The 17,057-nt window shown below is 37.3% G+C and overlaps 1 protein-coding gene across 4 annotated transcripts in view; it reads right to left on the reverse strand.

Moving 5' to 3' along the window:
* Positions 1-17,057, reverse strand: part of LOC140191770 (SWI/SNF complex subunit SMARCC2-like) — a 127,065-nt gene that overhangs the window by 58,165 nt on the left and 51,843 nt on the right. For 3 of the 4 annotated variants that reach the window (XM_072249493.1, XM_072249494.1, XM_072249492.1), the window contains exons 9-11: positions 12,413-12,544; positions 11,517-11,632; positions 1,642-1,772 (exon numbers count right to left, since the gene is read on the reverse strand). In XM_072249493.1, coding sequence (XP_072105594.1) covers positions 1,642-1,772; positions 11,517-11,632; positions 12,413-12,544 — 379 coding nt within the window. The remainder of the gene's footprint in view (positions 1-1,641; positions 1,773-11,516; positions 11,633-12,412; positions 12,545-17,057) is intronic. The other variant, XM_072249495.1, reaches the window with a different exon arrangement.

Consider the following 17,057-nt stretch of genomic DNA (forward strand, 5'->3'; position numbering starts at 1 on the left):
TGTTATAGGGAGGTTGTGTAAGACATTGGTGAGGCCAAATTTGGAGTATTGTGTACAGTTCTGGTCACCTAACTATAGGAAGGATATCAGTAAGATTGAAAGAGTGCAGAGAAGATTTACTAGGATGTTGCCGAGTCTTCAGGAGTTGAATTACAGGGAAAGATTGAACAGGTTAGGACTTTATTCCTTGGAGCATAGAAGAATGAGGGGAGATTTGATAGAGGTTTACAAAATTATGAGGGGTATAGACAGAGTAAATGTGAATAGGCTCTTTCCACTTAGATTAGGAGAGATAAATACGAGAGGACATGGCTTTAGGGTGAAAAAGGAAAGGTTCAGGGGGAACTTCTTCACTCAGAGAGTGATGGGAGTGTGGAACGAGCTGCCATCTGACGTGGTAAATGTGGGCTCACTCTTAAGTTTTAAGAATAAATTGGATAGGTACATGGATGGGAGAGGTCTGGAGGGTTATGGACTGGATGCAAGTCAATGGGACTCGCGGAATAATGCTTCGGCACAGACTAGAAGGGCCGAATGGCCTGTTTTCTGTGCTGTAGTGTTCTATGGTTCTATGAGATGTAAAGAGTCCTCGAAAATGAGTCTGTAGGTTGTAGAATCAGAGTAGTAATGAATGAAGTTATCCATGCAAGTTCAGGAGCTTGATGGTTGAAAGGTAATAACTGCTCTTTGTGCATGGTTGTACTAAACCTGCAGCTGAGACACTGTGAAGGAAAAGCCTAAACTGCAATAATAGCTTTGAGGGCGGATTCATTATTACAGGAAAGCTCCTGGTTATGATTTACTAAAAGCAGTAATTTCAGTTGCCATGTAGCAGTTTCAATTATAATTTACAAGGTTATGGTTTGGATGAATGTTTATATTTTATTAAAACTGAAGAAAGGAGTTTGGGACAACAGAAAATTAGTGATGTTAATTGCTTAGCCTAATGTTTTAGCTGTTCCACTCAGTCATATTGGGATTGTCTTGTGGGCTATCAGTTTTGCACAGTTTCTGACTGTCCTAACTACTGCACCAAATAAGATTCACTGGATTTAAAAAAAAATTTTGATCTTAATCCAATTTACTTCTCCATGCATATATTTCTGCCAAATATCAGTAAAACATAGTTACTGGTTATAAGATTTTGAAAATGGCAAAATCAATTCCCAAGGTATTGCAGCTTAGAAAATCAGAAATATCTTCCAAACTCAGCACAGTTTGAGGCTTCATGTGATACATCTATAAAGAATCTGAAAGCTACACCAAAACACACTGCATAATCAACAGAAACAAGAGAGAAAACAGTGCTGGGTTGTTCATATTTACAAAGCACATTTAAAAATAGGTAATTCTGATCCTTCACTCTGTATCTGTAGTATAGTGGAGCAGAAATACAACTTGAAGTAATTTTGAGTGGTTTTTGGGCAGTACATTCAATCTGAATGTTAGGCTTTCAGCTTTGGTATCTGGAACTAAATCCAACTTGAATTTCAGAGGAAGTGGCTCACCTTTAGGACAATGCAACTAAAATAAACATTGCGCAGTTCTAAATTTACTGCCAATTGAATACAGATCCATGAAAAATCAAGCGATCAATACAAATTCAGTGATTAAAAACATTAAACGAGAAAAACTTATTACCACTTTTCGGTAGTGTGACCTCTTCTACGTTGGGGACAGGAGAAGGCTCATCCATGTCCTTGGTCAGATCCTCTTGGTCCTCCTCTCGATGTCCACGCTTTGACTTGGCATATGGTGTGGCAGGACTGCGTCTTAAAACAAGGTGCAATGCGGTCATCCGCTCAAGAGTACAACATTCTAACTCTTTCTTTATGTAGTCACATTCTATCACTATCACTGAGCAGCTACATTTATCCAATGTGGAAAATCATATGGAAAATGCTCCAGATACCAATACTGTCTCTTTGACAAAGTTTGAGTGCATTTTATATTCAGTCAATTTATATGCAATAATGATGCAGGTGAGGATGGCTGTTACCAGAAGGCCCCAGTCAAAACAGGAAATGCTGGAAACAAGCAAGCTAGCTTTTCAATTTTTACCATCGTCCAACATCAACTTAAACAAATCTAACTACAGATCTGCAAACTTTAAAAATTTCTATCACTTTGCTGAGAGGTCATTTGGATATAGGTGTGCAGTGTAAAGCTACACCATCTTGGTTTAATATAGGTTGCAGGAACAAAAAAAATCAGATAGAACAAAAGCAGCTCAATGACCAATCCCACCAATGGATCCTGCATACCTCTCAGTGCCACAGAATCTTGGATAATTTAAAAAGGTGACTATATACCAATATAGAACTCTAGTCTTGTCATGGACAGAAATATTGTAATTGTAAAGACTTGAAGTTCAAAGACCACAAGTGTGCTTCAGCCATATATTCAATTTTTTAGTATGTTGAAGCAACCAGCCCCTCACACACAAAATTCAAATGATATATTTTGTAGATTACCGTTAAAGTTAACTTAGTTGGAACTATAGAAGTTATGCTACCTGTGTAGATCAAATGTTGGGGTGTACTTCATTTGGTTTACTGCAATAACTTGGTATAAAGCTCCAGAGTCTTGTTCCATTGTGTTTTCTTTTATCCAAGTTAAACAGAAACAGTTAAAACTCAAGGTACATGGAGCTTAGAAAAATAGAGGGCTGCAGGTAAGCCTAGTAATTTCTAAGGTAGGGACATGTTCGCCACAACTTTGTGGGCCGAAGGGCCTGTATTGTGCTGTAGGTTTTCTATGCTTTATGTTTCAACCCAAAAAATTATATCCCTGAATGACTGTTGGGTGGTACATGGAAGGCACAGCTTACTCAAAGAATAAGGAAGCACCTATAAAAAGACTTTTCCCTCCATTCACTATCCTCTACAGACTGTATGACTGTAACAGAGTCTGAGAGTACATTGAGAAGTAGATAGGGGTTAAAGTTTAGTGATGTAGGAACCACTGAGTGAAGCAAATCTGCAAAAGCTCTATGAGTATATATGATGAGCTCAAGTTTTGGTCTTGGACAAAATAAAACTGATAATGAGTTAGACCCTAAGTGTGACCATCTGCAGAGAGACCAGAAAGAGGTACAAGAAAGCATTGTGGGCCTGGACCTTAATTTGAAACCTATGATAAAGGCAAGGAAATAGTGGGAAACCTACATCAACTCTGTAGTGCTATGAAGCAAAAAGTTATCTATAGACAAGGGGACATCTTTTATTTATGTGGTGAGGCATTCCATAATTAAAGTTCAGCCAACCACAACTGCAAGACAACTGTAACAAAGTTGTCTGCAGAATGTACTACCTCCAAAGTGGTACTGTAAAGATATAAAAAGGTATTGGTGGAAAAACATCTTGAGAACAGTCAACAAACTGACAGTTTTTCAGTCAGCTTTGAGGAGTTGGGTTAATGGGCCATTTTCACAAGTGTAGTAACCTCATATTTCCTGCTCTTGAATGCATTTCTGTAGAAGGAAGGGTTTTATATTCTAGTCAATGAGATGATTTTTGGACAAGTGAAATGTTACTCATTAATTTGGCTAGGTACCCATGTATTGGAAGAGAGAGTAAATAGGTTAATGTAGGAAAATTGGATCAAATAACAAGGGGCAGCAATAAGGAGACTGAAGGGAATGTAAAATTAGAAGGAAACAGCAGATAAAGCAAGAAAAGCATAATGTATTTGGAAAATCATAAATATATTTAAGTCCTGAAGCAGGGTCTCAACCTAAAACATTAACCATCTCTCTGCTTCCACAGACTGCTTAGCTTCTCTAGCAGTATGTTTTTTGTTCCTAATTAAAGCATCTGTCTCCATAATTCCTCTGAATGTCAGGTTTAAAGAAGTGAAGCTGTACAGTCAGAGGTTTCCTACATACTAGTCCTACTGATATTACAGGTAACTAAGAAACATGGCTATAGGCTCAAGAGATGGAATCGAAGGGATATAAAATGCATCAATAAGGCTACTTCTACAGATGAGGTTTGGGGAGTTTCTGATAAATAAGTACAAAGGAGAGGGAAACCAATGGAAGAGATTATACTATAATCACAAAGATCAGAAGGATTAAGGAATGATATTGCAATTACAGAATACAGATGGGAATTACTTTGGAAGTATGGACAAAATTAAAAATAGATGTGGTAGATAATTATTATTGGTACATGCTACAGAACTAAAGAATGTGAAAAAGATTATTCATAAAGAGCAGCTTGAAGTAAATAGTAGAACAATGTAACATGCCATTTAAAGGTTATTCCAATATCCATTAGTTGAATGGATAAATCAGGGAAACTCTTCAGGAAGGGCTGAGGTTACAAACAAATTCACGGAGTCAATCAAAATGGACCACTAATGAGGCTAATGACTGAACCAAAAACAGAGTTATGTTTGATATTCTGTAATCTTTCTAAGCTGGTTAGTAACTTGATGCTGATAAGCATCAGGGAATCTGTAACAGTATTTTGGTAAATTTATTACTGTCAAAGTCAAGTACAATAGCAACAAGCATAAAATACAAAATTGCAGATGCAGAAAAGCTAAAATAAAAACTGAAAATACTTAGCAGGCCAGGCAGCACCTATGGAGTGAGAAAGACCAACATTTCAGGTCAATCAATGACCTTTCATCACAACTGTTCCAATGTCCTGGCTGGCTAAGTCCAGCATTTTCAGCTTGTTATAAAATTAACAACATGCTGGTGGTGGAGTTTAAGAATCTTCATGTATTAACTAGGAAACTAAATGTAGAGATAGATTAGAAAGAAAATTCTCTCTTGAATGATATATTTATATATAGAGTAAGGGGCAAAGTGGTATATTAATCTTTAAAAATTATATACCAATTTAATTCCATCAAAAACTTATTTACTTGAAATGTTTTCCATATTAAAAACTACTGGACAACTATGTGTGTCTCAGACTACCCACTTGAGAATGGGAAGACTAGCAAGTATGATGTCAAAGGCAAACTAAATCTGCCAAATGACAGTTCACAATTATATCTTCTTAAATAGTGAATCAGTAACAAAGGTTCTCACACAATCAAAATGGGTTTCAACATGTTGGAAAATACTATCTTTCAAAGATCCTGTTTCACAGCAGAATAGTTATTTCTTGTATTTAAAATTGCAGTTTATTTCCTCGTAAAACATCCTTTTATTTATTAGGCAGCTCAAGTAATCTGAAGCCAACTGAAAATAAAAGATTCTATTGTTTTGTTTAGAACCTGATGAGGTAAACAAAATAAACTATGCCAGACACCTGCTGCATCATTCTGCTCTTGTAATTATAGTACTCGTAAAATAATTTTTACATTAGTTCCAGCAAAAACAACTTGTATGTTGTTTGGACAGTGGGAAAATATAGGTGTGCAGTGCTTAACAAAAAGCTAATGCAGTACCCCGAATGGTTAACTAGCACAGTAAATAAGGGTAATATACCCATTGCAATTAATTTGAAGTTTCAATTGGCATAGCACCTCCTGTACAGTAGTAGGATTGTTTAAAATTTACTGGGGAGGGGGAATGATAAATATTGAAATGGAATTTTCTCAATTAGAAGGTAAATGAAGCATAATCTAGCCAGAAAAAAGTAAGCACTTCTCTTTTAGAATATGTTAATATTAGAGGATTGATGTTAAGTGACATTAAAGGAGCAGATGTTTAGAGTACTGAAGTAATAATGCAGAAGGGGTGCTTTAGAGCATAGAACAGAACAGTACAGCACAAGAACAGGCCCTTAGGCCCATGATGTTTCTACCAAACAAAACTAAGCTTATCTGTCTACACATGACCATATCCCTCCATTCATGTTCATATGACTTAAGAAGGTGGCATCCATCATTGAGGACCCTCACCATCTGTGACATGCCCTATTCTTGTTACCACTGTCAAGGTGGTGATACAGGAGCCTGAAGACCCAATTCAGGAACAGTATCTTCCCCTTGCTATCAGATTTATGAATGGTCTATGAACACTTCTTTGTGATTCCTTTTTTTTTTGCACTATTTATTTTTGTAATTCATAGATTTTTATGTCTTTGCACTGTACTGCTCCTGCAATAGAACAGATTTCACTTGCTGGTAATAATTAATCTGATTGTGATTAAATTCATTAGATTTCATGTTATTACAAATTTAATTAATTAGATTTCATAATATTAGGATTTACTGTTCTTAAGTCTTGCAGACTTCTTATTTCACTGTTTCATCCTTCAGGATGCTCTGCATTTTAAAAAATACTAGATATCAAGTGTATGGTCGTGTGGTTTCCTGGTTACTGTTACAAGTATTTTCTACAAGGCTTAGATACTAATGTTGATTCCAATGAATACTCAATCATTTCTATGGATTCCCTTGCACATAGTCCACTTTGGTAGATGCTTTGCCTTCGTTTATTACCACCCTATCCATTTCTAATATATCCTCATTCTTCCATGGTGAATGAATCTTTGATTAAAAACAAGTCAGTAGGAGTATTAGTCATCCTCTGGATATTCATTCTTATGTAGCCCTAAGAACCTAGCTGCATAATTCAGGATGTTGCCTCTGGAGTGCATCTATACAAATTGAAAGCATCATGCAAACATACATGTCAAATGAGCACCTAACTAATTTTAATATTATTCATTCATAAAAAAGAGTAAATAGTAATACATTTGCACACAAAACCTACTGAAGAGAAAATAGTAAGCAGATATACAAACAATGTATGAAAATCTACTCTTAAAAAATGTAACTAGCAACACCAGTTCAAACAGACTTGGCATATTTAAAATTATGTTTGGTCACCATCTTGTTTTTTGGTAACCCAAAGATCTGAAGTATTACAAACATATAAAAATATGATTTTTAAAAATCTTTAAACTTACCCAAAAAGTTGCCCCTGTCCTCCTGGAAATTTGTTCAATTAAGTCTTGCATTTACAGACCTACCCCCTTTCAAGAGCCTGAGGCTTAAGTTTTGGACTTTTCCTGCCATTTGCCTTGTTTTGCTCAGCTTGCTATCCCTTCCAAATGATATTTAAGTTTTACAGCAAGGTACACTCCCATTGCTTACTATTTAGATATTTTGCAATGCATCAGAAAAAGTACAAGCAGATACAAGAGTAATTCTTTCAATTTATGCGCACCTAAAATAAATAATTGAATAGCATTAACATGTATGTACCAAGACCTGCGTTCTTATTTGGGCTTGCAGCAAGGGTAAAGCCATATAGCAAAATGTTCTCTTTGACAACATTTTGTTTCAAATATGAATAATAGACAGAAAAGAAAATCTAAATCACTTCAAATATGATATTCCTTTACCTTCATTATGGTGACCCATATTAAAGAATATGTCCACTTGATATTATAGGTATGGAGAGCTTTCTTTAGATTATATATTATTTGAGACTTTGGGATTCATGAAAATCTATCTATAATCTGCATTGGTCTGATGTCACCATGAAGAAATTTTCTATATGGATGAATAAAATGATTGTTTTAAAGAGAGAAAAAGTCAGAGCAGAAGAAAAATTGGATGGGAGGGAGAAAGCAAAACAAAGATGAGGGAGAACAAACACGAAAGGAGGATACTATGCGTCTGGGAACAGTTTAAGAGAGGGAGTGCACACACCAGAGGAAGCAAACATTCTGTTAAATTGCTCAGGTTTAGAATGTGAATGGAAATGCTTTCAATGTTAATAACAATATTGTGGGCACATGTCAGAGTTCATTTTTGAAACTGCATAATATTCGAGTTGATAACTTTTGTTTCCTCCTTGGGGTGGAAGAGTTTCTAAGCAACCTTTCTAACTTGGAAGAAACACTACAAAGACAACCCTGCAAATATTCTTGTTGGATTATATGTGCAATCTCACGTAAAAGCCCCTGAAATGAAGCCACCCATTCCATTAAACAAGAAACTGAAAGATCATTGCGCCCGAGTCCAAGACTTTAACTGCTGTTTGCTGCTGCAGCGTGGCGGCCTGCTTTGGTGTACAACTTCAAAACTGATACTTTAGCGACTGGCCGTAATTGGTCCACAAGTACACTCATATCAGTCTACTTTGCGCACATCAGTTTAGATCACAAGACATTAAATAAATGACTGCAATTTTCAAGGTATTCCAAGGCTTTGGCATCATTGATGCTGATCTCCCATCTCAATTATGAAGGCATTTTATTGGTTTGCATCACTGGTTGTACTGAGCAACAGCTCAGGAGTGCAAAATGTGATTTTCAATGGGTGTTAAAAATTCTAACTGAATTCCTCAGTCACCTTGTTTGTTTTTTTTCCTGTATGATTATCCTATGAGCGTTAGAAGTGCAAGTGAATGGTTGATGCTTGCTGCCATACTACCTGGAAACAGTGCCCCAGAGAGCATATCCTGCAAACAGATGAGCAACATCGATGTAATTAATTAATAAAGAGGCCTCAATATGGGCAGATGATACTTGCTATAAAGGTTCCCTGGCCATTGCTGATAATCTAATTCTTGGGTTGAACCTGAAAAAGAAAAAAAAACTTGGACCGGCCACGTTGGAAATAGAATTAAACATGTAATTTCAGAAAATTAAACTAATATTGTATTTTCGTATGACATGGGATCAGTCATTCCACTGGGTCAATGCTAGTTTTCAGAGCATTCCCATCAGTCGCATTCCTCCACTTATTTCCCTGTAACCTATTCTCTCTCACCTACACATCAACGACCACAACTCCCCACACCCAACTCTCTTACCACTCATTTACATTAGAGGAAATGTACAGTAAACAACTAATTTGCCACCTGCCTAGACTAGGGATAACTTGTACTATCCAATTAAACTAACAACCAGCTTGTCTTTGGGATGTGGCAAGAAACTGGAGGACAAGCAAACCCCATATGGATAGCAATGGAGATCAGAATCAAAGTACGGTGGTGTAAGGCTGCAGGATTAACAGATGAGCTACTCAGCCCTGCACCTACTTCTGCAAGTTGACTGAAATTTTGTTCTGCTTAATAGTTGTAAAAGCTGGGGAAAAAAGCCAGCTGTCCCAGTGACTTTATGAATGCTGCACTCAGAACCCAGGTGATCACCAATCTCAGCCATTTTATGCAGGTGCTAAGCAACAACCAAGTCAGTTTACTCCTGCGGAATGTGAAGGATGCATTATAAAGCAAAGGCATTAACATGCTCACTAAACTTTTTCCTAATGCATTTTTCCCTCAGTTTTAATAGCCTGGGATTTGGAAGTTATTAGGTGGTGATGACAGCATGCCATTTTCTTTGCACTAAGGCCCTACTAACCCATTATTAGAATGTTCTTTTACCACCTGCCTCCATCTACCAAAAGACATCCACTTTATAACATAGAAAGAAACAAAAGAGGTAATGAATACCCCAGCAGCTCTTCTAAAAGATTGAAAATCCAACTGAAGTACTGTTTCAAATATTTAACACAGCTCTGCTGTTGCTTAAACAACACAGCAGGTCACCTATTTCTGTAATACAACAAATTTACTGGACTAATGTACCTTGAGGTCAAAATATTATACACTCTAATCCTCCTAAAAGTTAAGACTTCCAACTGTGTCTAAATACTGTTAACTTTTACAATACTTTACTAAATGAATCGGCTTTCGCTTCCTTCACAAAATCACTACTATTCACCTATATACGTTTCCTGCTACATAATTAATATTTACTAGCTCGAATTGATCTGGGTAGGTGCTCCATAAAAGATGGCGAAAACTTCAACTTCCATGATGTAGCATCAACTGTAAATGCCAGATATCCAGACTGAGCCAAAATTTCAGGTTTTTGAAATTTCAAATTTCAGATTAAACTCTCGAAAGGGAAGGCCATATACTGTATGTGTGATTAAAATTCTAAGGTCTTTTGATTGCCATTTTACAAACAGAGATGGAAATTTTTAAAGTCTTGAACAAAACTCACATGAAAAAATTGTATGCTTCAGTTTTCATTGTTTGAGTACTTTCTAAAAAGGCCATAGCCCCTTTCAAAAGCTTATACTATGAGACCGAACTGGGAGGTGGGGGGAGGGGGTGGGTTAGGCAGAGGGAAGGGGCAGAAAGAGGCACACAGGCACAGAGTGGTAGAATAAGAAAGAGAGATAGCAGTGCATAGAAAGGTGTTGAGAGAATAGAAAGCAGTACTCAAGCATAGTAAATCTAAAAGGGGAATAGATAAACAGATGTAGTAGTACTAGATAAGATACAGTAAAAGATAGAATGAGCTGGCATGAATATGCCTGGTATATAAAGAGGAAAAAGCTGGAGAATGAGAAAGTGCCCCTCTTCTATCATTAATGATGTGAATGAAGTAAAGAAAGATCAAGGCAAATAAGTTTGAGTTTAAGGAAAAATTTACAGAATTGCAAAATTCAACCTTACAGAAAACCAATAAAAACAACAAACAGGAACAGAATCTGACTTAGTGGCAGTAAATAATTTGGCCTGATATTTTAATCTGCATTCCATTCCTATTATCAAATAGGATACCCACTGAAGCACCATAACACTGCAAGGGCATCTATTGGCAGATAGATCACAAATGTCAAGTGTTCATTTTGAAGTTTGTACTGATCCAGTAACTGCAATTAAAAAAATGGTTGAGACCATCCCTCTTCATTACTGGGCAGAGGGTATACATTCAAAGACACCCCACCCCCCCACAAAATAAAAACAATCTTCTACCAAGCAAACTGGAAAACTAAGCCACAGGCCCTTCAGAAGTAGCACGCCTCCAAAAATAACCATTGGTCAAATTTCCAAGAGAACTGAGCAAGGTTAGTTTTTTCTTGGGAATTTAAGTTTTGGTGTGTTTGCTGTAATAGAAACCTTTTTTTAAAATGACCTCTAGTTACTGGCAAAACAAAATGGTGGCCAAAAGGATGTGTTTCCCCTGCAGAAGTATTTTGAGAATTTTAATTAATCCCCCTTCTTCTTGATGGATGCTTATGGCTAACTACTTACAATGCTCAAATGTTATTTTTACTGTCTCCTAAATATTTAAGACAACCAATATCATTCAATTTCTCATCATCCATTGCTTTGGACATACAGTTTAATTAAGGATCTGTGATAGGAGAAACGGATGGACAACTTGCATAAAGAGTTCTTAGAAATATGTAGGATGCATGTGACTTTTTCTTGTTTCAGTTTTTGCTTTGAAGAAATAATACTTGGACCAGGATCACTCTAGGTGGGCTTTAATAATTGTTGATGTTTCTTATAATTTTTCAGCACAATACCACTTTTTTTGGCCACTGTCCTCTAGATTTGTGTAGTTGTCATTATGGCATTATTAAAAGTAATTTATATTTTAACATGCTTTTGAGTAGTAGAGGACTATAATGTGCCTAATTTGTTTTAAGGAAAAACATCATTTTCTTCCAGGAGCTTGGTAGACAGGAATGTTGACAGGAGTTTTGTCTACTAATTTCATACAGGAAGGAAACAAAGTTTAACATTTCCAATTTTAAAGAAATAATTTTGAGAGACAAGGGAAGTGCCTCACCCTTTCTTGGTATTCTTTTTCTTGGAGTCAGGTGTAGGAGAAGGAGAAGGAGAACGTTTCCTCTTTTTGTGACTGCTTCCTTTTTTATCTCTTCTATCTGAATCAGGGCTGTGCACCTTTGAATAAATATTTAAAGAATTATTCATTTTCTATACAGTCCATGAAACCTCATTTTCATAAAAGCACCAAATTTTACATATTTTCAGACAAGGATTGTCTCTAAATAACAGACCAAGCTTTGTCAGCCAGGGAACATATGAAAAAAAGTTTGGTAGAGGAATGACTACTCAGCTCCTCAAGCCTGCATTACCATAGCTAATTTGACTGTAACCTCAATTTTACACTCACACCAACCTGCTGTAACTTTCACCCCTTTGCTTACCAAGAACCTATCTATTTCTGCCTTAGCATATTCAAAGACTTTGCTTCTACTGCCTTTTGAGGAAGAGGGTTCCGAAAACTCATGACCATCCAAGAGAACATTTCATGTCCTATTAACTAAGGAATAAGGGCAACAAAATCCAGCAACAGTTACTAAATTAAACTTATTTGGGATGCTAAACTCTGGGTATGGAAAAAGGAAATCAATGAAGAGAAATTAAGCTTCAGAATTCTACTAGGAAAATAAGCAGAACGGGATATTTTTCCTGATCTTAAAACTTTGAAACAAGTACATATTTACCTGAATTCAAATGATTTTACTTCCTCAGTATTTTCAAATTAAAACACCAAATGCCTGTTCTGAATATTGCATACTTTTGCAAAAATACAAGCTCACATTTACACAAAACCAAAAGGAATAAACTTTAAAAAATATTTACATATAACCAATCACTCAAATGACTGAAACCTGTCTTAAATCAAGTAAAAACTAAAATGGAAAACCATGCAATTACCTCTTCTGTTAACGTTTTGGCAGAAATTCTTTTCCTTCGAACAACAGGTGCTCGATCATCATTTACCTCATAATCTTCCTCATTCATCCATTCATTAAAGGTATCAGTATCCATTATCCACTTAGCATGGACCTGTCAACAAAGAGGAAGTACAATTAGTTTTGAATATCAATTCATAAAACTGTACAGAAAGCAACAGCAAGTGAACACAAGAATTCTTTCCTGAAAACTCCAGATACAAATGTGAGAACTGATAAGAAACCAGATTTTCTTTGTTTAATAAGATGTGAGGAATTTATTACTGCATTGCCTTACTTCTTCCACCCATCGGGAGAAAGAGAGCAGTCAAGGAAGAAGGGTTTTCACCACTATGAAGGGAGTGTGCTGCAATATAAATGCAAAGTAGTCACAAAAAAGGATGAACTATTTGCAAAGGTCTCAGCAAGGACCTGGACCCACTGCAATTTGTCTATCACCACAATAGATCTACGGAACATGCAATTTCATTGGGTCTTCACGTGGCCTTGGATCCCCTGGACAATAGAAATACCCATGTCAGGATGCAGTTTATTGACTACAGCTCAGCGTTTAACACAATCATTCCTACAGTTCTGATCGAAAAGCTCCAGATCCTAGGCCTCTGTACCTCTCACTGCAACTGAATTCTCAACTTCCTCACCAGATTACTACAATATCTGTGCAGATTGGAAATAACATCTCCACCTTGTTGACAATCAACACTAGCGCACCTAAGGGGTGTGTGCTTATCCCACTGCTCTACTCTCTCTACACCCATGACTGTGTGGCTAGGCACAGCTCAAATTCCATCTATAAATTTGCTGATGATACAACCATTGTTGGCAGAATTTCAGACGGGTGACGACAGAATGTACAGGAGTTAGATATATCAGCTAGTTGAGTAGTGTCGCCGCAGTAATCTTGCCCTCAATGTCAGTAAAACCAAAGAATTGATTATGGGGCTTCAGGAAGGGTAAGACGAGGGAACACACACCAATCCTCATAAAGAGATCAGAAGTGGAAAGAGTAAGCAATTTCAAGTTCCTGGGTGTCAATACCTCTGAGGGTCTAACCTGGATCCAACATATTGATGCAGCTACAAATAAGGCACAACAGCGGCTATATTTCAGTCATCAAAGACACTCGCAAATTTCTGCAGATGTCCTGTGGAGAGTACTCTAACTGGTTGCATCACTGTCTGGTATGGGGGATTTACTGAACAGGATCAAACTAAGCTGCAGAATTGCAAATTTAGTCAGATCCATCATTGGCACTGGCCTCCATACTATCCAGGACATCTTTAAGGAGCGACGACTCAAAAAGTCGGCACCCGTCATTAAGGACCCCTATCACCCAGGTTATGCTTTGTTCTCACTGCTACCATCTGGAAGGAGGTAAAGAAGCCTGAAGCCACACACTCAACGATTCAGGAACAGCTTCTTCCCCTTGGCCATCCGATTTCTAAACAGATAATGAACTGCTGAACAGTACCACACTACTTTGTTTCCATTTTTGCAATACTTATTTAACTATTTTATTTATACATATTTATATACTGCAATTCACTTTTTTTTTCCCCTATTATGTACTGCATTGTAGTGCTGAGGCAAAGACAATAAATTTCACGACATATGCCGGTGACGTTAAACCTGATTCTGATGTAACAGATCTTCAATGGTCTTAATACTTCAAAAGAAGCTCCTTCTGTTCTTCTTGAACACATCTTTTATTACCTTTCTCCCTCATGTTTATTTGCCTTTCACACAAGTATCCTATTCATAACCACCATTTTTTGTGGTAATAGATTCTACAATTTAACCATTTTCAGTATGTAGATCTTTCGCCGAAATTCCTATTGAACGTATTAGTGTTCATTCAACATTTTCGTCTTCCACGTGCGAAAATATGCTCTGCATCTACTCCAATAAATCTTTTCAAAATAAGACCTCAAAAACATGGCAGAAGTGCATTAGACTAGAGGGCAGAGATTTAAGGCAAGTCACTGGTAGTGTGCGGGGATCTGAGGGACATTTTTTTTCCCCACCCAGAGAATGATTGCTAGCTGGAAGAAATAACCTGAGAAGCTGATGTAGAAAACATTTAAAAAGCTACAGACTGCATTTGGAACACTGTGAGCAATTTTGGGCCCTGTATCTAAGGGGAAGGACCAGATAAGATTTACAAGATCCCAGGAATGAAAGGCTTAATGTATGATGTACAGCTCTGGGACTGTACTCAATGGAGCTGAAAGGATGAAAGGGGTGGGGGGGGGGGGAGGATCTCAATGAACCCTACTGAATACTGAAAAGCCTGGATAGAGTGAATGTAGAGAGGATGTTTCCATTGGTAGGACAGTCTAGGATCCGAGGCTACAGGCTCAGAATAAAGGGACGTCCTTTAATCTTTTCAGCCAGAAAGTGGTGAATCTGCAGAATTCATGACCATAAAGGGGCATGGTAGGCCAAGTCATTGGATGCATTTAAAACAGAGATTGATAGGCTCTTGAATGATAAAGGGATTAAAGGTTATATATAGGCAGAAGGCAGTGGGGGAGGGGAGGTGAGGGAGGAATAAAATCAGCCAGGATTGAATGTTGCAGTTGACTCATTGGGCCAAATGGCCTAATTCTGCTCCTGCATGTTATGGCATTGCTAGGCTGAAGACCAAATGCTGGTAAATGGGATAAGTATAGACAGATACTTGATAACTGGCATGGACATGTTAGGTTGAAGGGCCTGTTTCTGTGTTGTATGACTCTTGGATTGTACTTATTACATCTTCCCAATCAGAAAATTTGCTGGCTCCTTCTTCTGAATCTCAGTAGCTTTCCAATAGCCATTTGGAACTATTATATTTGCCAATTAATTTTTGTGCCATTATTAGTTTCCCTACTATCCTCCCCAAGTTTTATTACTTTATCAATTACCTCCCCCATTGTTATTTAAAACTATTTTTCACCACCAATGATATTTGTATCCGTTAATAGCGCTATTATTACTTTTCTTTTTATGTCTTTAAACTACTATTTCTCTCTATGATCCTTTATCTTATAACTCTCTTTGCCCATTAATAGCTTTTGCGGCTTCTTTCCGCACTCTATTAGATCGCATTTGTCGTTCTTATCCCTATTGTCCATGCAGTCGATATCCTTTTGTTCCGTTTCAGCTTTGCCTTTATTTCTTTATTCATCTGTGGTTTGAGATTACTGGCTAATTTCCATTTGTTTTTTAGTGGGATACATTCCTTTTCAATTCCATTCACCATTGCGTTTAACATTTCTCACTGCTTTTCTGTTTCTCTGCTGACAAATTTATTTTTTTCTGCCTGCATTTTCATCATCAGAAAAGCCTTTTAGTTACTTCAAATGTTTGTTGACACATTTCTTTCCCTATGTCCTTCTAATGTTGGGTAAAAGGTAGTGTGCTCCTATTAATGTAATCAACAAGAACAACATGTATTTAAACAGCATTTTTAATTCAATAAAACATCCCAAGCCACTTCACAGAAGACATCAAAAATAATCAGTCACCATCCCTTGTTTTTTTTTCCATTCCAGTCTGTGAGGATAACTTACATGTGATCTCATTACATGTACTAGGTCATGAAGAATTTGCCAGCTTATGTCATTAAGAAGAGGCCAAACACCTTAGCCTGAAGAGCATTACAGCACTGAATCAGACAACCAAAGGTCCCTTTCAGGACCAATTAACCAAAGTTAATTGCTTCAAATGTTACTGCTCCCTAAGAAACCCATCAGCCTAAATGTAACCCATTCTGGTTGTAAATTAATAAAAAAACACAAGATAGTGGACTACGACGATGTAAAATAGTTTGGCTACCTCCATCCAACTTGCCGCCTTTCCATTGGAACAAGAATGGGTAAGCTGACCATCTTGAATGCTCATAAGTTACAGACTAAGATATGGCTAACCACTACCCTGCTCCATCCACCAGCCAGTCACCTACATCATTTCAGTTACTGCCCATAGATGTAGAGCCACCTGCTACCACATCATACAGACAAATAATTTAAAGATTAAACACTGAAACATCAAAACATACAGTGAAATATGTCATTTGTATCCACGCCCAACAAAGTCCACAGATGTGCTGGAGGCAGCTTGCAAGTGTCAACATGCCTCTAGCACCATTATGGCATGCCCACAACTTACTCAGCTTAACCCACACGTCTTTGAAATATGGAAGGAAACCAGAGCACCCCAAAGGAAACCCACGCGTCATGGGGAGAATGTACAAACTTCTTACAGACAGCGGTGGAATTGAATCCCCAACACGGGTGTTGTGAAGTGTTGCACTAACAACAATGTAGCGAGAATGGGCATCCAATATCCAACATGTTTATGATTTTAAAAGCTAGGAATCTTCTTCATTGTTCACCAGCCCAAGGAAACAACCTGTACCATGGTTGCCAACCAAGTTTTAGATCATCCACCATGCAAATGCAGCAATGATACTAATGAACTTCCTTGAAGGCATGTCATTGCAGAGGAATGAAACTGCTGAAAATATGAAAAGCCTAAAATTTGCTCCATAGACTTACTGCCTTCTCATGTGCCAAAGCTCAGCTGCAGATGCCATTTAAGCTAGCCAACTCAAAGGCAACAAC

This window comes from Mobula birostris, chromosome X (genome assembly GCF_030028105.1).
Source record: "Mobula birostris isolate sMobBir1 chromosome X, sMobBir1.hap1, whole genome shotgun sequence".
NCBI classification, from domain to species: Eukaryota; Metazoa; Chordata; class Chondrichthyes; order Myliobatiformes; family Myliobatidae; genus Mobula; species Mobula birostris.